Genomic DNA, 22,781 nt, shown 5'->3' on the forward strand with positions numbered 1-22,781 from the left:
AACGGAAGGAGTAGTTGGAATTATAGTACGTAGAAGGGAGACATGGAGATGGGTCTCCATTTAAGAATGAGAATTGAGTCTCTATTTTGGAGACCCCAAATTGAGATGGGTTGAAGGGCATGAATTCTCCAAAATTGAGTTTTTGTGCTCAAATGGAGATGGGTTGTAGTTGCTTTAAGAGTATCTTCAACCCATCTTTAAAAGTCCAAAATGGAGAATGAATGTGACATATTAAAGATAGATTTTATAATTTATTTTTATTTTTTGCACTTTATGAGAGAATCTATGAGGACTCATCGTATTTTTTTAAAAATTTTATCTCCAAAATAGAAGTAGGATCTCCATATTTAAAAAATCAAAGGCAATTTAAGGATCCAAATATCTAAAAAGTTGGATAAGTCCCTTCTAGATTAGGGTTAGAAATGGTCAAAATATAGAACCGATAAACGCTGGTCACGTGGGGCGGACCACCAAATTTTCTGATGTCTTCTTCTTTCCACGTCAACCAACATTCCGGAAACCCACAAAGCGCCCTGCTCTGCCCACTCCACAGTCCACACTATCATCTTCTTCCTCTCCTCTGCTTCTCCCTAGCTCCCATTTCCATTCCATTCCATTCCCCATCCAATTAAGTTAATGGAAGTTCCCAACAACAAGCCAACCACAATATGCCACGTGGTGGCGATGCCTTATCCCGGCAGGGGCCACATCAACCCCATGATGAACTTCTGCAAGCTACTAGCCTCGAAGAGGGACGATATCTTAATCTCCTTCGTCGTGACGCAGAGTGGCTCGGCTTACTCGGCTCCGAGCCCAAGCCGCTGGCCAACATCCGCTTCGCCACAATTCCTAACGTAGTCCCGTCCGAGAAAGGTCGGGCCGCGGATTTTCCAGGTTTCTTCAGAGCTGCTCTGACCAAGACGGAAGAGCCCTTCGAGCGGCTGCTGGAACGGCTTGAGCACAATGATGGGATCAGGGGGTCTAGTAGCGGCGACCGTCACGACAAGAATTTTAAAAAATGCAATTATTATATGTAAAAAAAAAATTTATGCCCAACTTATATAGTTTCGCCACTATTAAATTTTTTTAGTATACATTTCGCCACTGCTAGGGTAAAATTCTAGTTCCGTCCTTGCTTGAGCAGCCGCAGAAGCCGAGCGTTATAATTCATGATACTTACTTGGCGTGGGTGGTGGGCGTCGGGAATCGGAGGGATATTCCGGTGGCTTCGTTTTGGACCCAGGCGGTGTCGGTGCTCTCAGTGTACTATCACTTTGATCTTCTCAAACTGAATGGCCAATTCCCTGTCGATGTTTCAGGTGCGCTTCTCTGTTAAATACTCCATAATTGCCAGCTAAGGCCACGAAAACACACGAACACCCGCAACTCCTCCCATGAGAGTCTGTGCAAGTGTTCGTGTGTTTGTGGGTGAATTTTTGCAAAGTGATAGGAAGGGATAGGGCTTCTATCTAGTAAGTGAAGGTCCTAGTAGCTCTTTGTAGATCCTTAATTGATCCACTCCTATCTTTTATACTTTTTATAAAATACAAAATGCTTTGAATCTAGATGTACCGATACATATTCGGTTCGGATAAGATGTGTCCAAAAGAATTCAATATACGGTCCACAAGAAGTATAGGATTCAGGTGCATCGAACAGTCCAGAATTTGTTTGTCTCCACATCTGTGTTTGGACATCTATGTCCTTAATTAGCATCGTTCTTTTCAATCTTACCTTGAAAATCATATTCATATATTGGCTGACTATTTTTGGAAAAAATTAATATTGTTCTCAACAAAGATGCACTCTGAAAGCATACAAAATGATATCCGTAGGTTATGATTTGTGACGCGACTAATGCTCGCTTTTGAGGTGTTACAAAGTCAACATCTTTTGTCATCAAAATATTTCTGAAAATGATCCAAAAAAACCAACGGTCCAATCCAGTTCCTTGCCAAAGGCCCGAAGAGAAGTTGGGTCCAAATAACATACAAATATCCACCCCAAGTGCAAAAATAACCAAAAATTTGGAGAGATTAATTAGGGCACAATTATTGTTCAAATATATATCCACCCCAGTTAACAGAGTGTATCAGATTTTCTCACACCTTGATCGAGCCAAAAATGTTGATTAGATTCTTCAATCTCATATTGCTGAAGTGTGGCATAAGTGCTCACTTAACATAATGTTCAACCTCTCCAACTAATATTTTGAAGGAGATATAGTTTGTAGATGGTATGACCTCATTACAAATCACATTTTAAAATTAAATATCACAAACCCACGATGCTAGACTCGACAAAAATGTTGCAAATAATCAATCCAGCAAAATGCTACAAATGTTGGATAGCTGCAGGATAGAAGATATTAACAAATACAATCTCACATTTCTTGCACATGTAATGGGTGATCACACAATATAATGTTGGAAGTAATATTTTTACCCAATGATATAAACTTTTGAGTTGGATATGAAATTTCTACGTGCCAAACCATCATGTTGTATTAGGTATAAAAAAAATCTTACAACATGCATCTTGTATCAGATTCACATTTATCAAGTTTCCAGCTGCTTGAATGACATATCACGTAGCCCTATATATATTTCACTAGTGGCATCCTAGATTGCTGATGAAAAGAATCTCATTCTATGCATTGATTGTACATTTCTATTACGACCATCCAAACAAGGCCTTACTTTATTTTTGCAATGTAAAAGAGCGGGGAAACGAGCTGGTAAACTACATACCAGGAATTCCGCCAACCCGCATTGCAGACCTTCCAACAGTCTTCCACGGGGATGGACTTAAAACTGTGCATTTAGCTTGTGAAGCCGTTTCACTAGTCCCAAAAGCACAGTATCTTCTATTCACTTCAATCTACGAGCTCGAATCTCAAACCATCGACTCCATAAAGGCAGCAATTCCAACCCCATTATACTTGATTGGTACATCAATACCGTACTTCAGACTAGGCGACAATTCCTCTCTATCTATTGATTCCGGTGAAAGCAGCTACGTGCAATGGCTGGATTCTCAACCCGAATCCTCTGTTTTGTACATTTCTCAGGGTAGTTTTCTTTCAGTTTCCAGAACCCAAATGGAAGAAATCATTGCAGGGGTGGATATGAGCGGCGTTCGGTTCTTGTGGGTGGCTCGTGGTGATGCTTCACGGATTAAAGAGGGATGTCGTGGTAAGGACTATTAGAAAAGTAGTATACAAGAAGCTTGAAAGCTCTATTTGGTGGTTGGTTTCTGAATCAATTTTGTGAATTAAAAGAAGACTTTATTTGTGAAAGAGATCTTTTCAAGTTCTCGAAATTTGGATTTCGTAATAAATGAATGTGAAAATGATGAGGGTTTTTGTTTCAAAAATAACTTCAGAAGAGTGTTGTGATATAAAAACGACCACCAAACAATTTTCAATTTATTTCTAAGCTTCCACAAATATTTATTCATCTCACAGTTTCACATCTTTCCCATTTTATTTCATCTCAGTTGCTATTTTTTAGTCTATATGTTATTATTGTGTTTGATGTGTTTTTCTTTTGATCCTTTTATTCAAAAATAAAAACCATGTTTTGAGCAGATTTGTCAAACAAGGGGGTGTTGGTGCCATGGTGTGACCAATTGAAGGTGTTATGCCACCCTTCAGTAGGGGGGTTTTGAACTCACTGCGGGTGGAATTCAACAAAGGAAGGTGTTTTCGCCGGAATCCCATTCCTCACTTATCCAATATTCTGGGATCAAGTTCCAAACTCCAAGACCATAGTGGAAGACTGGAAGATTGGGTGGAAAGTGAGGAGAGGAATGGGTGAGGAAGAACACTTGGTCACAAGAGAAGAAATTGCTGAAATGGTGCAGCGGTTCATGGATTTGGAAAGCGACGAGGGGAAAGAAATGAGGGGAAGAGCAAAAGAACTCAAGGAGGTTTGCCGAAGAGCGATTTCCAAAGGGGGTTCCGCCGAAACTGCCATTGATGCTTTTATTCAAAACATTTCGCGTCGTTGCGACTGTTAAACCAGATTTTCCGTAGTTCGTTTTGATTGATTGGATCATTGTTTTGAAGCCCGTTTTTATAATTTGCAAGAATCTTTACAAAAATTGCAAGTTCAAAATAAGACTAGCTATTGATCAAATGCTACTACTCCATTTGTTACTAGTATTTTTCTCTGTTCTTGTGAGCATTGGACTATCGGAGTGTCAAGTGCGTGATTTCCCTGGTACAGGATTGCCTCTTACACCAGTACTGTTTGGTCTAATAGCAAAGAGAGGGCCTGGTGGAGACTCAAGGGGTTTATGGGGCAGGAAGGGGAGGAGCGTAGTGCTTGCATACGGGTTTTGATGGTGTCGAGGGGGTACATGGCGAGGTGCTCGACGGTGCCGGCAATGGAACCGGCGAGCAAGTACTGGTAGAAGTTGAGGCCGTCGTGGGAGGGGGCGACGGTGTACATGGGGAGGTGGGAGCGGTGGGGTTTGGGGAGTTGAATTGGGTTGTCGTCATACGAAGCTTGGAGTAGATCTTTAGAGAGAGAAGTTGACTGTTTTGGAGTAAAAGTTCCATATACAGAGCTGAGAAAATGTTGGAATGTTCTTACACCAGGACATACTGGCTTACCCTCGACTTGATGGTCTATCTTTGATCGGACCAAGAGAAAACTAGTTGATGTATGAGTAAGTTAGTCCGAACACATCTAAATGTTGAACCAAAAAAGAAAACAACAAACAAAAATTAATTTTACATGTCAATCATACTAGTACAAAATTGTAATAACGTAACGCGGTATACCAACTGAGATTTTTTTTTATTATCTTAAATTTACGTACACCTTAATTTATTTTGAAACATCAATCTCTGCATTCGCTAACATGAACTCAATTAAATTTGTAAAAACACCAGTATTTTTTTATTTGTGAAGATTAACAAAGCCCCGTATATCAATCTACTTGAATTTTGACTCATCTCGATTTGTTGAAAGCTCAAAAATGAGTTTTAATTTATGACCGCCGAACAATTTTCACTCTATTTCTAAAGCTTCCACAATTATTTATTCATCTCATAGTTTCGCATGTCAAATTTCCCATTTTCTTCCATCACAATTGCTGTTTAATTAGTCAGGTTTTTGTCATTGTGTTGATACATTTTTGTTTTGATTCATTAATTCAAAAATAAAAATCATTTTTTTAGCAGATTTGTCAAACAAGGGTGTGGTGGTGCCATGGTGTCACCAGTTGAAGGTACCGTGCCACTCTTCCATAGGCGGGTTTTGGTCTCATTACGGGTGGAATTCAACCAAGGAGGGTGTTTTTGCCGGAATTCCATTCCTCACATATCCAATAATTGGGGATCAAATGCCAAACTCCAAAACTATTGTGGAGGACTGGAAGATTGGGTGGAAAGTGAGGAGAGGAATGGGTGATGAAGAACACTTGGTTACGGGAGAAGAAATTGACAGTATTTTGTTGGATTTTACCCATTGATGAGAGGGGTCCCAATTGAAAGTGACTCAGGCCCCAAAGTCAAAGATCTTAGCCACCAACAGCTGAGATTTTAGGCGCTGGATCTTGGCAATTTTGATTCTCGCGTGACTGAGCCTTAAATGGCTTTGGACTTTTGTTTCACCTTTCTTGTATATATACATGTATGTGTAAGAGTAGAAAGGTGTGGAACTGAGAGAGATCAGAGAGAACTAGAGTTGTTTGAGATAGGGTTTTCATGATTTGTATTTGAGTCGATTAATACAAAGTCGGAGTTTTTTCCTCTCATAAATTGTGTGTGACTCCCATAAAGCACAACAATTGGTATCAGAGCGTAGTTGTGAGGGTTGAGTCGCCGGAAAAAATGGTTTTTGGTCCTCTGTTCAGTTCGGTCGGATTTTGAAAGTGGTCAAAACTTGTTTTTGATCACGGTGTTGTGTTCGCACGGAGAATACGATCACAACAGTGCTTATCCGATTTTGAACGGCCAAGGGAAAAGAGTTCACGCGCTGTTTGGCGCCGGCGCGTGTCGGCAAGTGAAATCTAGTCTCAAGGTGTGTTTGCACGTGATTGCTGGAGGAAGGTGGTGAGTGGGTTGACACGAGCGTGTCGAACACGCATAAGAGCTTCTGTCCGAAGTGGGAACAGTCCCAGTCAAATAAGTTCCTTCACAGTTAAAGCATAGTTTGCCAAGTCAGCGAGGAGCGCTGAGTCGGCAATGAATATTCAAGTGCAATATTCCAGTTTCGTGTTTTGCGATTTTAGAGCCGTCTAAACTCCGATCTTCACGTGTGAGTAGTCGATTTTCGACTATTTCGACATTCCAAAACCAACTGTGTGCTCCGTTTTTAAAGATTCAATCTCGACATTGCTGGTGTGCATGTTGTATAGCCCGACGAGGTTATATTTGGTGGTCGTGAGTCAACTGTGAGCTCGGGAAGCTCATTGTTTCTGTGATTTCATGCTAGGAGGTGAGCTCCGTAAGATGGCGGAGGTTGGTACCAGCTCCATGATTTTGTTAACGGCAACCAGTTACGCGATTTGGAAGTCGAGGATGGAGGATATGCTGTACTGCAAAGATTTGTTTGACCCTTAATTTGGAGCTAAAAGGGGTCAAACCAGCAGAAACGAAGGCAGATGATTGGAAGAAACTCAATCGGAAAACGATTGGGTTGATCAGACAGTGTGTTGGACATGAGGTATTTCACCGCATAGCCCAGGAGATCGATGTCTACGATCTTTGGATGAAGATGGAGACGATGTACCAGTCAAAGACATCGTGTAACAAGGCATTATTAATGAGGAGACTGGTGAATCTGAAACTCCGGAGTGGTAACTCCATTGCCGGACATACCAGTGAGTTTCAAAGCTTGGTGAATCAATTGGCGAGCTTCGATCTGAAATTCGACGATGAAATGCAGGTCCTATTTCTACTCAGTTCCTTGCCAGATGACTGGGAGACCTTGGTGGTTTCTCTCAGTAATTCCGCGCCAGACGGGAAGTTGACCATGAATATGGTCTCGGATACCTTATTCAACGAGGAGGCTAGAAGGAAGGAGATGGGTACTTCCAACTACGACGGCACGCAAGCCTTAGTAGTTGATGGGAGAGGTAGATCTCAGGAAAGAGGCCATGGGAGTTCCAACCGAGGAAGATCTAGTTCGAGAGGTCGCAGTTTTGCCTGCTATCATTGCGGCCAAGAAGGGCATATCAGACGGAAATGCCCAAAGTATAAAGCAGAGAAAGGAAAGGATACGAACCAACCAGCGGAGGCTTCAACTGTTTCAGTACCTTTCAGATATAAGGATGATCTGGAAGATGCACTCATAGCAGCAACCAATACATCAGATGCAGGGGAACCAGACTGGGTGTAAGACTCAGGATGCTCAGTACACATGTGCGCGAACAGGAAGAGCTTTGTGGAGTACGAGGCATGCGATGGAGGGGGTGTCAAAATGGCCAATGGAACAGCTAGCAAAATTGTTGGCAAAGGGACAATCTGATTTCGTATGTCAGACGGAAGGAGGATGAAGCTCACAGAGGTTCGGCGTGTTCCAGGACTGAGAAAGAATCTTGTTTCTCTTGGAAAGATTGATGCGAGAGGTTGCACATTTTTCTTCTGAAGGGGGTGTTCTAAAGGTTTTCAAGGAAAACCGAGAAGTGTTGCAAGCAAAGAGAGTTGGTGGCCTATACAAGCTGGAGGGAGATGTTGTGACAAAAGGAGCTACTGTCAAACATGAGTTTAGCGGTACAGGATTCAAGAATAGTGGACAGGGAGCGAGACGGTCGCACAGACACACACTAAACAGACGCAGGAGAAGTCGCAGGGCCTTGGTCGATTCTCCAGCACAGATAGTTGGATCCAAAGGTGTGCAGGGGCTCCGAGAAGTTCACAGGGAAGCTCAGAGCAATGGGTTGAAGTCGTGTTTGAAAAGCTGTATAGCGCAAGTGACCCCGACGACTAGAAGGATCTCATTTACTCCAAATTTAATTAGTTACGGATATACCTCCGAAAAAATTCCTGCAGGATTGGGGGAGGTAGAGTCACAGGTTGCAAGGCGATGACTTTGCACGGCACTTTGTTGTGGGGGTGCAGGCACTCCGGTGAGGGGGTGCAGACACCTTTGGTTGGAGGTGTGGGTTTAGAATGACAAACTCTGGTTCATGGGATGCAGTTATTTGATCGAGGGGTGGAAGATTCTCTCATTGGGTAAAAGGGAGTGATTGTTGGATTTTACCCATTGATGAGAGGGGTCCCAATTGAAAGTGACCCAGGCCCCAAAGTCAAAGATCTTAGCCTCCAACAGCTGAGATTTTAGGCGCCGGATCCCGGCGATTTTGATTTTCGTGTGACTGAGCCTTAAATGGCTTTGGACTTTTGTTTCACCTTTCTTGTATATATACATGTATGTGTAGGAGTAGAAAGGAGTGGAACTGAGAGAGATCAGAGAGAACTAGAGTTGTCTGAGAGAGGGTTTTCATAATTTGTATTTGAGTCGATTAATACAAACTCGAAGTTTTTTCCTTTCATAAATTGTGTGCGACTCCCATAAAGCACAACATATTGTACCGCGGTTCTTGGATTTGGACAGTGATGAGGGGAATGAAATGAGGAGAAAAGCGAAAGAACTTGATGATTCAGCTGAAAGTGCGATTGATGATTCTTTTATTCAGGACATTTCGTATCATCGTGATTGTTGAAACATATTTTCTACTGTTCCGAGTGATTGATCATCTTTTGAAGCCTTTCGGAATTGTGTGCAACGATCTTTATAAAAATTGCAAGCTCAAAATAAGAAGCATTGGACTTTCAAATTGTCAAGTATGTGTAACAAAATTATGAACGGCTTGGATTCTCTTGAGTTATGAAAAACAGATACTCCGTGCCCTTTCAAGGAGACCTACTCGGGGTGACATGATTTCCAGTTGCCACGACGTAACACTGGTTTGGTAGATCTCACCTTCTTCTCCTGGAGCTCAGGCGTCATGGGGAGCAGTTGAAACTATCCAAATGAGAAAAAAAAAATTCAAATAAAAACAAATATATAAAAAATCCTAAAAGTACTTTTAAGTGCATAATGGGGTCTAATACGGAGTATAAGCAAGTGCTGAATAAAAATATTCCTCTTAGGATACATTAAGACATACACGGCAACTTTTTTGGTTGGCCGGAATAATTAAGTATGGATGACTCCGGTCTCATACTTTTAAAATACTACAAAAATCCTACATTCGTCGGATAGAAAAATAGCGTAATTTCCCTACGAATCAACATACTTCTTTTCTTTTGCTCCGACTCTTAAAGAGCATCATTCAACCGTTTACTCTTGAAGCACATCATTCACCGATTAGCTTTACAGATTTACAAACCAACCAGATGTAGATTTCACATCAAAGAACAGGGAAAAAAAAACCCTCTGCATGTCTAGACCCTACTAGTGTAAAATACCTATACATAAATTCTTCTATGTAAAGTACCTTGTGAATAGCGAATCTCGGGCAACATGCCGTTCAAAGTCGAGTTTGTTCAGGAAGTGGAAGGGCGAGGAGAGAGAAAGGGAGAGGGAGAGAGAGAGAGAAAACAATAAAATGTAAAGTACCTTGTAAATAGTGCTCAGATAAAAAAAGCTAACCGTAGTAAAATGAATTTTGCCTTCCCTCTTCACCTAATATGTTGCAACTTGGTTTTCTCCTTTGAATAAGTGAAGCAAAATGGATTTTGCCTTCCCCTTCTCCTTTGAATAGGCTGCAACCTGATTTTCTCCTTTGAATAAGTTATAAGTAGCTTGTTCTGGTTTTCTCCTTTGAATAAGTTAACTTTGGTCCCGATACCGAATCTTCTGTCGTCTTCTTCTTTCCACTTCACCAAAGGGACATTCCCGTAATTCAACCAACATCCCGGAAACCCATAAAAGCGCTCTGCTCCACAGAATCATCTTCTTCCTCTACGTACTCTGCTTCTCCATAACTAGCTCCCATTTCTATTCCCCATCCAATTACATAAATGGGACCCAACAACAATCCAACCACAATATGCCACGTGGTGGCGATGCCTTATCCCGGTAGGGGCCACATCAACCCCATGATGAACTTCTGCAAGCTACTAGCCTCGAAGAGGGACGAAATCTTAATCACCTTCGTCGTGACGGAGGAGTGGCTCGGCTTCCTCAGCTCCGAGCCCAAGCCGCCGGCTAACATCCGGTTCGCCACCATCCCCAACGTTATCCCGTCCGAGATAGGTCGGGCTGCCGATCTTCCAGGTTTCTTCAGAGCTCTTCTGACCAAGATGGAAGAGCCCTTCGAGCGTCTGCTGGATCGTCTTGAGCAGCCGAAGCCGAGCGTTTTGATTTATGATACTTACTTGACGTGGCCGGTGGGCGTCGGGAATCGGAGGGATATTCCGGTGGCTTCGTTTTGGACCCAACCGGTCTCGGTATTCTCGGTGTACTATCACTTTGATCTTCTCAAATTCAATGGCCAATTCCCAATCAATGTTTCAGGTGCGCTTTTCTGCTATATATACTCCATAATTCAAGCCGAGTAATAGCAAATATTCTTATTTTTTTAAGTACTCCTATCATACTATATCATTTTTAATTTAAAAAATACGTAGTGGAACAACCCCTAATTTTGCCGAGGCCACGAAAACAATCGAACACCCGCATCTCCTCTCATGAGAGTCTGTGTAAGTGTTGGTGTGTTTGTGCGTGAATTTGCATTTTTGCAAAGAGATAGGAAGGTATAGGCCTAAAGGGCTTCTATCTAGTAAGTGGAGGACTTAGGGGGAACTTTTAGAAGAAAAAAAATGTAATTTAAAATTCAAAAATCATGTATTGACGCAAATAATTTTTCTACAAATATGGATCTTGATAGATCTCATTGAGATCTTTTAAACGGTGCAAAAAAAAATTTAAAAAATATTTTTGATTTTCATTTTTATTATATTTGAGCTTAAAATTACATTCTTTCTGAAAAAGATTGTTTAAAAAGAAAGTGAATCGGCATCTTAGTAGCTCCTTAATTGATCCACTTTTATCCTTCACTTTTTAAAATACAAAATTCTTTGAATCTAGATGCACGGACACATATTGTCGGAACACATATTCGGTTCTGACAATATGTGTCCAAAATAGTTCGATGTATAGTCCACAAGAAGTGTAGGATTTAAGTGCATCGGACGGTTCAAAATTTGTTTGTCTTCATATCTGTGTTTGGACATCTGTGTCCTTAATTAGCACCGCTCTTTTCAATCTTACCTGAAAAATCATATTGGCTGACTGTTTTTGGAACAAATTAATATTTTTCGCAACAATGATGCATTCTGAAAACATACAAAATGAGATCCGTTGGTTATGATTTATGAAGCAAAATTGCTATGGGTACACCATTTGGTGTACACCAAATGTACACTGCCTTCTATAGAACCCACTTAGAGATTTCATCTAAATGATCGGAGCCGCTCAACTTTTTCAAAATATTTTTTTAAGTAACCTTGTAAAAAATCAACTCCATTGGATATTGGTAAATGCTTGATCGATTCTACGCCTGATTTGCTGATAGGAAATTGGGCGTAGAATCGATCAAGTCTTTACCGATATCTGACGGAGCTGAATTTTTACACCACTGCTTAAAAAAATGTTTTAAAAATATTGAGCGGATCTGATCATTTGTGTGGGACCCTTAAGTGGGTCCCATAGAAGGAGGTGTACACTTGGTGTACACCAAATGGTGTACCCATAGCAGGTCTCTTTATGATGTGGCTAATACTCGATTCTGAGGTGTTATAAAGTAAACTTCTTTTGTCATCAATATATTTCTGAAAATGATCCGAAAAAAACCGACGGTCCAATCCAGTTCCTTGCTGAAGGCCCAAAGAGAAGTTGGGTCTATATAAAATACAAATATCCACCCCAAGTTCAAAAATATCCAAGTTTTCGGAGATAGATTCGGGCACAATTGTTTGTCCAAATATCCAACCCAGTTAATAGGGTGTATCAAATTTTCTCACACCTGGGTCGAGCCAAATGCCTGTGGTGCCTGCACATATTGTGTGAGATCAATATCTAGTGATGATTAGATTCTTCAATCTCATATTGCTTTTACAGAAAGTTTACACACACAGCAGATCTGTGCACAGATTGTGCACAGATTTTATTGTGGGGCTCACCACGGGTCCCACACAAATCATCCGAGTCATTCATTAAATGTAAAACATTTTTTCAAGGCTCCGCTGTAAAAAATAAGCTCAATCCGATACTTATAAGTGCTCGATCTAACCATATAACTTTTCATTATCCGAAAATCTGAATGAAAAGTTAGATGGCTGGATGAAGCACCTATAGTTATCAGATTGAGGTTGTTTTTTACGGAAGCCCTTGAAAAAATATTTTACATTTAATGAACGACTCGGATGATTAGTGTGGAACCCATGGTGGGCCCTACAACAAAATCTGTTCACAATCTGTGCACAGATCTGCTGTGTGTAGCAGAACTCTTGCTTTAAGTGTGGAATATGTTCTTCTCACTTAACATAATGCTCAACCTCTCCAACTAATATTTTAACATAATGTTCAACCTCTCCAACATTTTTGTATGACCTCATTTCAAATCACATAAATTAAATATCACAGCCCACAATGCTAGAGTCAACAAATATGTTGCAAATAATCAATTCAACGGGACGCTACAATTGATGGATCTCAAATGCGGTCGCATGATATATAGGAGATGTTAACAAATACAATCCCACATTGCTTACATCTGTAATGAGTGATCACTTATTATAATTAATGTTATAAACCTAATGATATATAAACTTTTGAGTTTAATATGGAGTTTCTGACAGGCCAAACCATCATGTTGTGTTAGGTATAAAAAATCTTAACACGGTGTTTGAATGACATATCACGTAGCCATATATAATTCACCAGTGGCGTCCTAGATTGCCGAGGAAAAGAATCTCATTCCATGCAATGTACATTTTCTATTATGACCATCCAAACAAGGCTAAGTACTTTTATCTTTGCGTATAACAGAACGAGGAAACGAGCTGGTAAACTACATACCGGGAATTCCACCAACACGCATTGCGGATCTTCCTACAGTATTCTACGGCGACGGACTTAAACTTGTGCATATACCTTGTGAAGCCGTTTCGCGAGTCCCAAAAACACAGTATCTTCTACTCACTTCAATCTACGAGCTCGAATCCCAAATCATCGACGCCATAAAGTCAACAATTCCAACCCCAATATACTCGATTGGTCCATCGATACCTTACTTCAGACTAGGAGACAATTCTTCTCTATCTATAGATTCCCAGAACGGTGAAAGCAGCTACGTGCAATGGCTGGATTCTCAACCCGAATCCTCTGTTTTGTACATTTCTCAGGGTAGTTTCCTTTCAGTTTCCAGAACCCAAATGGATGAAATCATTGCAGGGGTGGATATGAGCGGTGTTCGGTTCTTGTGGGTCGTGCGTGGTGATGCTTCACGGATTAAAGAGGGATGCGGTGGTAAGGACTATTAGAAAAGAAATATACAAGAAGCTTGAAAGCTCTATTTGATGGTTGGTTTCAGAATCAATTTTGTGAATTAAAAGAAGACTTTATTTGTGAAAGGGATCTTTTCAAGTTCTCGGAATTTGGATTCCGTAATAAATGAATGTGAAAATGATGAGGGTTTTTGTTTCAAAATTAACTTTAGAAGAGTGTTGTGATATAAAAACGACCACCAAACAATTTTCACTTTGCGGATCAAAAAAAAAAGAAGAAGCAATTTTCACTTTATTTCTAATCTTCCACAAATATTTATTCATCTCCCAGTTTCACATCTTTCCCATTTTATTTTATCTCAATTGCTATTTTTGTCTATATGTTATTATTGTGTTTGATATGTTTTTCTTATGATTCTTTTATTCAAAAGTAAAAACCATGTTTTGAGCAGATTTGTCAAACAAGGGGGTGTTGGTGCCATGGTGTGACCAATTGAAGGTGTTGTGCCACCCTTCAGTAGGGGCGTTTTGGACTCACTGCGGGTGGAATTCAACAAAGGAAGGTGTTTTCGCTGGAATCCCATTCCTCACTTATCCAATAATCTGGGATCAAGTTCCAAACTCCAAGACTTTAGTGGAAGACTGGAAGATTGGGTGGAAAGTGAGGAGAGGAATGGGTGAGGAAGAACACTTGGTCACAAGAGAAGAAATTGCTGGAATCGTGCAGAGGTTCATGGATTTGGACAGCGACGAGGGGAAAGAAATGAGGAGAAGAGCAAAAGAACTCAAGGAGATTTGCCGAACAGCAATTTCCAAAGGGGGTTCCGTCGAAACTGCCATTGATGCTTTTATTCACGACATCTCGCGACATCGCGACCGTTAAACCAGATTTTTCCGTGGTTTGTTTTGATTGATTGGATCATTGTTTGAAGCCCGTTTTTATAATTTGCAAGAATCTTTGCGAAATTTGCTAGTTCAAAATAAGACAAGCTATTGATCAAATGCTATGTGTTAGAATTTTTCTCTTTTCTTGTGAGCACTAGACTATCGGAGTGTCAAGTGCATGATTTCCCTGGGAGAGAAGCCGTGAATAACTTTCTCACGGCTCCACGCAATTTTTTCCGTCCATTTTGATAATCAATGGCTGAGATTACTTTTCAATTTTGACCGGTTAATTAATTTTCACAAATTGTCCAAAGTTTTGGACGGCTGCGATTAGGTTTTACCCGTCAAAATTGGTTTTCTATCTGAACTGCCCCAATATAATTTTGGACAGTTGCGATTAGGCTCCATAAAACCTTCTTCACGGAAAGCTCAGCAAATAAGATTTTCTCTTCGCCTAGTACAAGATTGCCTCCTACACGAGTGTTTGGTATTGCAAGAGAAAATAAATATAAGTATATATAAATATCATGTAAACCATTAATAGAGTGTTTATTCCCGCTTGAGCCCATTCGGTTTTTGGCCAATCCAAACAGAAAAATGGATTCTTTGGATTGGCCATCTACACCCGTCAAATGCCGTTTATTCCCGCTTGAGCCCACTCTGGTTTTATTTTTTGAATTTTTGGACGGCTCGGATCGGCCGTCCGGTCACCGAAGTGTGCTCGGCAGGGCGTCTGGATTCCGATCGGGATTTTGGGACGGTAAAGGTAGACTTTCCAAACCTTAAACCATTTCAATGGTTTACATGATATTTATATGTATTTATAAAATAAGAGCTTGGGCAATCATGAAATTTTGAAATGATAAGTATGAGCTTCGAATTGCACGATGTTTTACGAACGATATATTTGAGCATGTGAATGACACGCGAATACTCGGGGCCCATCGACAGGTGGGTGCTTGACAGGGGATATCGGGGTCCCATAAATAGCCCGACAGGAGCTAAGGCTCGTATTGAATACTCAAGGCCTAACCTACAAGGTAGGTGCTTGGCAGGGGATATTGGGGTCCCATAAATAGCCCGGTAGGAGCTTTGGCTCAAACACACAAAGGATACGATATGTTAAGTCACGAGTTGAACGAATATGACTTATGATTCGAACAAAAGAAGGATTGGTGATAGTTGGACACTTGATCGTGATAATTGTGTTCATCTCCGTAGTCATTTGATTTTTTATCGTTCATTCTTATGTATTGCTCATTTGCATATAGAGTTTGCGTAGACTTTTCTACCGGGCGAGCGTAGCTCAAGCTTTATATTATTTTCAGGTGCTAATCCGGAATCATAGCTTGCATGCCTGGAGTGCTTGGAGTATGGACATTATTTTTGAAAGATAATCGAAGAAGTTACCTATTCATCTTTGTAACTATCTTTAGAAAGATGTATTTGTAACTTGTAATTCTTTGACTATGGAACATTTGTAAACTCTTTACTTCCTATTGATATTTGATATTTACGTTAATTTGGGGCCGTTGTGCCGGTGATGTAATATTTGGAAGTCCTATGGGAAATGGAAGTACAGTAATCTTTTGGTTATCGACTGGAATATTGTGAGGTTTTATTTATAAAAATCTCTTATATTTATGTTGAAAATCAAGGGCGTGACATTTTCCATGGGATCTTTTCATTCCATGGATGGTTCCAATTAAGGGGTAATGAATTTAGCAGAAGGCCTAGAAATGAGTTAAATTGTGTCCTTTTTCATTCAGGTTAATTTTTGTTGATTCGTTTCTTGAAAGATGGTTAAAGTTATGTGGCAAGCATATACCGATGACTAGTAGGGCTGTAAACGAGCCAAGCTCTTAATGAGTTGAGCTTAGTCTTTTACTAAATTAGTCTCTTTAATCAAGCCGAGCCTCCCTTAACAAACCGAGCTTTTGTTGAGCGAACCAAACTCCACCTGGCTCGTTTACTAAACAAGTCAAAAACTCATGGTCAAGCTCGGCTTGTTTACTTAACGAGCCGAGCTGAGCATATGCATGGTGCATGCTCATATAAGTTCCTTTTGCTCAATTTTGTAACAGCCCATTTGAATTGTGGGAAATGATGAGATAAGAAAAGGGAATGGGCCAATCAAACATTTCCAAAGGGGCTGTAAGCGTCTATGAAAGTATTTCGCAGTTCCACCCTTCGTTAATTTTATTTTTGTTTCATAGAGCACTTTCCATATTGAATTATTTGGTGTCAAGCATTGAAAGAAATCGGCATTAGCTTAATTGCTCTAATTCAGATGTTGGATGACTAGCAGACTCATCTTTGGTGTCCGGAAGTCCTAAACAGCTCTAGTACTTCCTCTTTCATGCAGTTCAATGGTTTCCTCACATTGTCGTAATCGTTTGCACTAAACCGAAGTTTTGGTTTTGCAATGACTTTACCGCATACTGAGATAGGCTTTGAGTAGGCATTTGGACTTAATACTTGATAGTTGATAGAGGTTACTTTGTCTTATGCATGATCTAGTGTCCATTCCATCTGTTTCGCAGACCACTACGGATCTCTAATCCTGCTGAACAACTTGATTTCTCTTCTTCTGTTGATGCGATTTTGATAGGAATTTGGTTGCTTTAATTGATTATTTTAGTAGATAAGTAAAGATTGTGAACAACGGTACCATAATTTTAAGTGGGCAATGGTTATGCTTTGGGCAATGGTTGAAGGATAGTGGAAAAAGATGGATACAGAGGGCTCATGAGGGGATGGATGCCGAGGATGCTTTTCCATGCTCCTGCGGCTGCTATCTGCTGGTCTACGTACGAAGCTTCAAAATCCTTCTTCCAAGAACTAAACAGTCGTACAAACAAACAATGTTGGTCACTTGGGAGATCATCAAGAACAAGGATCCTCGTTATTCTGCCTCTGCGGAATTGGAATCCCACTTTTTAGTGGCAGAGAGAAGTTTATAGGCTAGAAGCGAGCAGGATGAGCAAACGATTTTCAGGACGATCCCAGTTTGTGTTATTGGCATCGGCAAATAGCTCTTTGGTTGGAATAGAAATTTGTTTATTTATAAAGTAGATTTTTTAGGTCAATTTTGATAATTTTATTGATATATATATATATATTTGCTCGGCTTTATTGATTTGTATTTGTGAATAGTGTCCAGGTAAAAGAAGCTACCGTAGCAAAATGAATTTTATCTTCCTCTCCACATAATCTGTTGCAAACCTGGTTTTCTCCTTTGAATAAGGGCAAATTATAGTTACCCCCTCTAACTAACCCTCGCGTACACTTACCCCCCTCTAACTTATTTTTTAGCACTTAACTCTCTCAAACTAACTGAAATTCAAACGGTCATAATTTCAAACGGTCATAACTTCTTCGTCCAAAATCGAAAATATGCAAATTATGTATCGATTTCGAGGTCTTGAAGTCAGCTTTCTAATGACACCAAAATCACATCACAATTCAAAGCACACAGAAAGTTATGATCAAAAGAGTAAGGGCTGATAGACAGAAAGACCGTTTTGATCATAACTTTTTGTGTGCTTTGAATCGTGATGTGATTTTGGTGTCATTAGAAAGCTGACTTCAAAACCTCGAAATCGATATATAATTTGCATATTTTCGATTTTGAAGGAAGAAGTTATGACCGTTTGAATTTCAGTTAGTTTGAGGGAGTTAAGTGCCAAAAAAAGAGTTAGAAGGGAATAATTGTACGCGAAGGTTAGTTAGAGGGGGTAACTATAATTTGCCCTTAAATAAGTGAAGCAAAATGGATTTTGCATTCCTCTTCACCTAACCGGCTGCTACTGGTTTTCTCCTTTGAATAAGGGGGTGTTCGGACAAATAAGCCATTTTGGCTTATTTTTTGTCCTTATTCAAATTTTTTTCGTATCACTTGGCTTATTGTTATTTTTTGGGGGATTATTACATCCTCACGTCAAGAGGAATCTAAAAAGTAAAAAAATTTGACCGAAATCCAATTTTTTTTGAATAAAGCCGAAAAAAAATCAATAAGCCAATTTTTTCGTCTTTATTTGAAAAAAATTGGATTTCGGTCAAAATTTTTAACTTTTTAGATTCCTCTTGTCGTGAGGATGCAATAATTCCAAAAAAAATGACAATAAGCCAAGTGATGCGAAAAAAATTTGAATAAGGACAAAAAATAAGCCACTGTGGCTTATTTGTCCGAACGGGAAACTTTGGTCATGTGGGGGAATGGTGCTATTGGTACAGATTTAATATCTGTACCATTGAGTACAAATGACTTTTTCGGCCTCTTTTGGATTTTAAAAAAATAATCGGAACCGTTTATTTTGTTTAAAATAATTTGTTTATGATCCTTGCAAAAAATATGCTCAATCCAATATCGGTAAGGCCATGTACAAAACATCCAACTTTGTCATAGAATTCTGACTTGAATTCTAAAGCAAAGTTGGATGTTTTGTAAACGTCATTACCGGTACCGGATTGAGCTTATTTTTTGCAAGGACCATAAACAAAGTATTTTAAATAAAATGAGCGGCTCTGATCATTTTTTTTAAACCCAAAACATACCCAAAAAGGCATTTGTACTCAGTAGTACAGATTTTATGTCTGTACCAATATCATTTCTGTTCAACCAATATCCCGGAAACCCATAAAAGCGCACTGCTCCACAGAATCATCTTCTTCCTCTACTCTGCTTCTCCATAGCGACTAGCGAGATCCCATTTCTATTCCCCATCCAATTACAGAAATGGGACCCAACAACAATCCAACCACAATATGCCACGTGGTGGCGATGCCTTATCCAGGTAGGGGCCACATCAACCCCATGATGAACTTCTGCAAGCTACTAGCCTCGAAGAGGGACGAAATCTTAATCACCTTCGTCGTGACGGAGGAGTGGCTCTGCTTCCTCAGCTCCGAGCCCAAGCCGCCGGCTAACATCCGGTTCGCCACCATCCCTAACGTTATCCCGTCGGAGATAGGTCGGGCCGCCGATCTTCCAGGTTTCTACAGAGCTATTCTGACCAAGATGGAAGAGCCCTTCGAGCGTCTGCTGGATCGTCTTGAACCGCCGAAGCCGAGCGTTATGATTTATGATATTTACTTGACGTGGCCGGTGGGCGTCGGGAATCGGAGGGATATTCCGGTGGCTTCGTTCTGGACCCAGCCGGTGTCGGTGTTCTCGGTGTGCTATCACTTTGATCTTCTCAAATTCAATGGCCAATTCCCAATCGATGTTTCAGGTGCGCTTTTCTGCTATATACTCCATAATTCAAGCCGAGTAATAGCTTAGATTTTTTTTTTTCTTTAAGTACTAATTTTCGTTTTATGAAACAAGTTATCTTCTCACAATATATCATTTTTAAATCAAAAAATACGTAGTGGAACAGCCCTTAATTTTGCCAAGGCCACGAAAACAATCAAACACCCACAGCTCCTCCTGTGAGAGCCCGTGTAAGTGTTAGTGTGTTTGTGCGTGAATTTTTGCAAAGAGATAGGAAGGTATAGGCCTATAGAACTTCTATCGTGTAAATGAAGGTCTTAGTAGCTCCTTAATTGATCCACTTTTATCTTTATCTTTTTAAAATAAAAAATGCTTTGAATCTAGATGCACGGACACGTATTTGGTTCCGACAAGATGTGTCCAAAAGAGTTCAATGTATAATAGTGTAGGATTTAAGTGTATCGGACGGTTCAAAATTTGTTTGTCTTCGTATCTGTGTTTGGACATTTATGTCCTTAATTAGCACCGCTCTTTTCAATCTTACCTCAAAAATCATATTGGCTGACTGTTTTTGGAACAAAATAATATTTTTCGCAACAATGATGCATTCTGAAAACATACAAAATGAGATCCGTTGGTTATGATTTATGATGTGGCTAATACTCGATTCTGAGGTGTTATAAAGTAAACATCTTTTGTCATCAATATATTTCTGAAAATGATCCAAAAAAAACCGACGGTCCAATCCAGTTCCTTGCTGAAGGCCCAAAGAGAAGTTGGGTCTATATAAAATACAAATATCCACCCCAAAGTTCAAAAATATCCAAGATTTTGGAGATAGATTCGGGCACAATTGTTGTCCAAATATCCAACCCAGTTAATAGGGTGTATCAGATTTTCTCACACCTGGGTCGAGCCAAATGCCTGTTGAGCCTGCACATATTGTGTGAGATCAATATCTAGTGATGATTAGATTCTTCAATCTCATATTGCTTTTAAGTGTGGAATTTGTTCTCACTTAACATAATAATGTTCAACTTCTCCAACTAATATTTTAACATAATGTTCAACCTCTCCAACATTTTTGTATGACCTCATTTCAAATCACATAAATTAAATATCACAGCCCAAAATGTTAGAGTCAACAAATATGTTGCAAATAATCAATCCAACAAGATGCTACAATTGATGGATCTCAAATGCGGTCGCATGATATATAGGAGATGTTAACAAATACAATCCCACATTGCTTACATCTGTAATGGGTGATCACTTATTATAACTAATGTCGTAAACCTAATGATATATAAACTTTTGAGTTTAATATGAAGTTTCTGACAGACCAAACCATCATGTTGTGTTAGGTATAAAAAATCTTAAACACGCTGTTTGAATGACATATCACGTAGCCATATATAATTCACCAGTGGCATCCTAGATTGCTGAGGAAAAGAATCTCATTCCATGCAATGTACATTTTCTATTATGACCATCCAAAAACAAGGCTAAGTACTTTTATCTTTGCGTATAACAGAACGAGGAAACGAGCTGGTAAACTACATACCGGGAATTCCACCAACACGCATTGCGGATCTTCCTACAGTATTCTACGGCAACGGACTTAAACTTGTGCATTTACCTTGTGAAGCCGTTTCGCGAGTCCCAAAAGCACAGTATCTTCTACTCACTTCAATCTACGAGCTCGAATCCCAAATCATCGACGCCATAAGGTCAACAATTCCAACTCCAATATACTCGATTGGTCCATCGATACCTTACTTCAGACTAGGAGACAATTCCTCTCTATCTATCGATTCCCAGAACGGTGAAAGCAGCTACGTGCAATGGCTGGATTCTCAGCCCAAATCCTCTGTTTTGTACATTTCTCAGGGTAGTTTCCTTTCAGTTTCCAGAACCCAAATGGATGAAATCATTGCAGGGGTGGATATGAGTGGCGTTCGGTTCCTGTGGGTGGCGCGTGGTGATGCTTCACGGATTAAAGAGGGATGTTGTGGTAAGGACTATAAGAAAAGTATACAAGAAGCTTGAAAGCTCTATTTGGTGGTTGGTTTCAAAATCAATTTTGTGAATTAAAAGAAGACTTTATTTGTGAAAGGGATCTTTCCAAGTTCTCGGAATTTGGATTCCGTAATAAATGAATGTGAAAATGATGAGGGTTTTTGTTTCAAAAATAACTTCAGAAGAGTGTTGTGATATAAAAACGACCACCAAACAATTTTCACTTTATTTCTAATCTTCCACAAATATTTATTCATCTCACAGTTTCACATCTTTCCCATTTTAGTTTATCTCAATTGCTATTTTTGTCTATATGTTATTATTGTGTTTGATATGTTTTTCTTATGATTCTTTTATTCAAAAGTAAAAACCATGTTTTGAGCAGATTTGTCAAACAAGGGGGTGTTGGTGCCATGGTGTGACCAATTGAAGGTGTTGTGCCACCCTTCAGTAGGGGGGTTTTGGACTCACTGCGGGTGGAATTCAACAAAGGAAGGTGTTTTCGCTGGAATCCCATTCCTCACTTATCCAATAATCTGGGATCAAGTTCCAAACTCCAAGACTTTAGTGGAAGACTGGAAGATTGGGTGGAAAGTGAGGAGAGGAATGGGTGAGGAAGAACACTTGGTCACAAGAGAAGAAATTGCTGGAATTGTGCAGAGGTTCATGGATTTGGAAAGCGACGAGGGGAAAGAAATGAGGAGAAGAGCAAAAGAACTCAAGGAGATTTGCCGAAAAGCAATTTCCGAAGGGGGTTCCGTCGAAACTGCCATTGATGCTTTTATTCAGGACATCTCGCGACGTCGTGACCGTTAAACCAGATTTTTACGTGGTTTGTTTTGACTGATTGTTTGAAGCCCGATTTTATAATTTGCAAGAATCTTTGCGAAATTTGCTAGTTCAAAATAAGACAAGCTATTGATCAAATGCTATGTGTTAGAATTTTTCTCTTTTCTTGTGAGCATTGGACTATCGGAGTGTCAAGTGCATGATTTCCCTGGGAAAGAAGCCGTGAATAACTTTCTCACGGCTCTACGCAATCTTACCCGTCCATTTCAATAATCAATGGTTGAGATTACTTTTTAATTTTGACCGGTTAATTAATTTTTATGAACTATCCAAAGTTTTGGACCGCTGCGATTAGGTTTTACCGGTCAAAATTGGTTTTCTATCCGAACCGCCCCAAAATAG

General features: G+C 39.9%; 1 protein-coding gene and 1 pseudogene across 1 annotated transcript; both read left to right on the plus strand.

Annotated features, from left to right (window-relative positions):
* Positions 1–450: 450 nt before the first annotated feature.
* Positions 451–14,473, plus strand: LOC131318443 (UDP-glycosyltransferase 87A1-like; annotated as a pseudogene).
* A 4,505-nt stretch (positions 14,474–18,978) lies between these two features.
* Positions 18,979–22,541, plus strand: LOC131335730 (UDP-glycosyltransferase 87A1-like). Its single transcript, XM_058371219.1, has 3 exons — positions 18,979–19,590; positions 21,106–21,585; positions 21,976–22,541. Exons 1-3 carry the CDS (start codon positions 19,095–19,097, stop codon positions 22,404–22,406), a joined length of 1,407 nt encoding a protein of 468 aa, XP_058227202.1. The 5' UTR covers positions 18,979–19,094; the 3' UTR covers positions 22,407–22,541.
* The last annotated feature ends 240 nt before the right edge of the window (positions 22,542–22,781 follow it).

This window comes from Rhododendron vialii, chromosome 1a (assembly GCF_030253575.1).
Source record: "Rhododendron vialii isolate Sample 1 chromosome 1a, ASM3025357v1".
Taxonomy (NCBI): Eukaryota; Viridiplantae; Streptophyta; class Magnoliopsida; order Ericales; family Ericaceae; genus Rhododendron; species Rhododendron vialii.

Excerpts from the sequence above, each read along its gene's own strand:
- LOC131335730 (XM_058371219.1), top strand. The coding sequence starts at position 19,095 with ATGGGACCCAACAACAATCCAACCACAATATGCCACGTGGTGGCGATG. Across the intron at positions 19,591-21,105 it reads ATTCCCAATCGATGTTTCAG|AACGAGGAAACGAGCTGGTA; the intron begins GTGCGCTTTTCT and ends TGCGTATAACAG. Across the intron at positions 21,586-21,975 it reads GATTAAAGAGGGATGTTGTG|ATTTGTCAAACAAGGGGGTG; the intron begins GTAAGGACTATA and ends TGTTTTGAGCAG.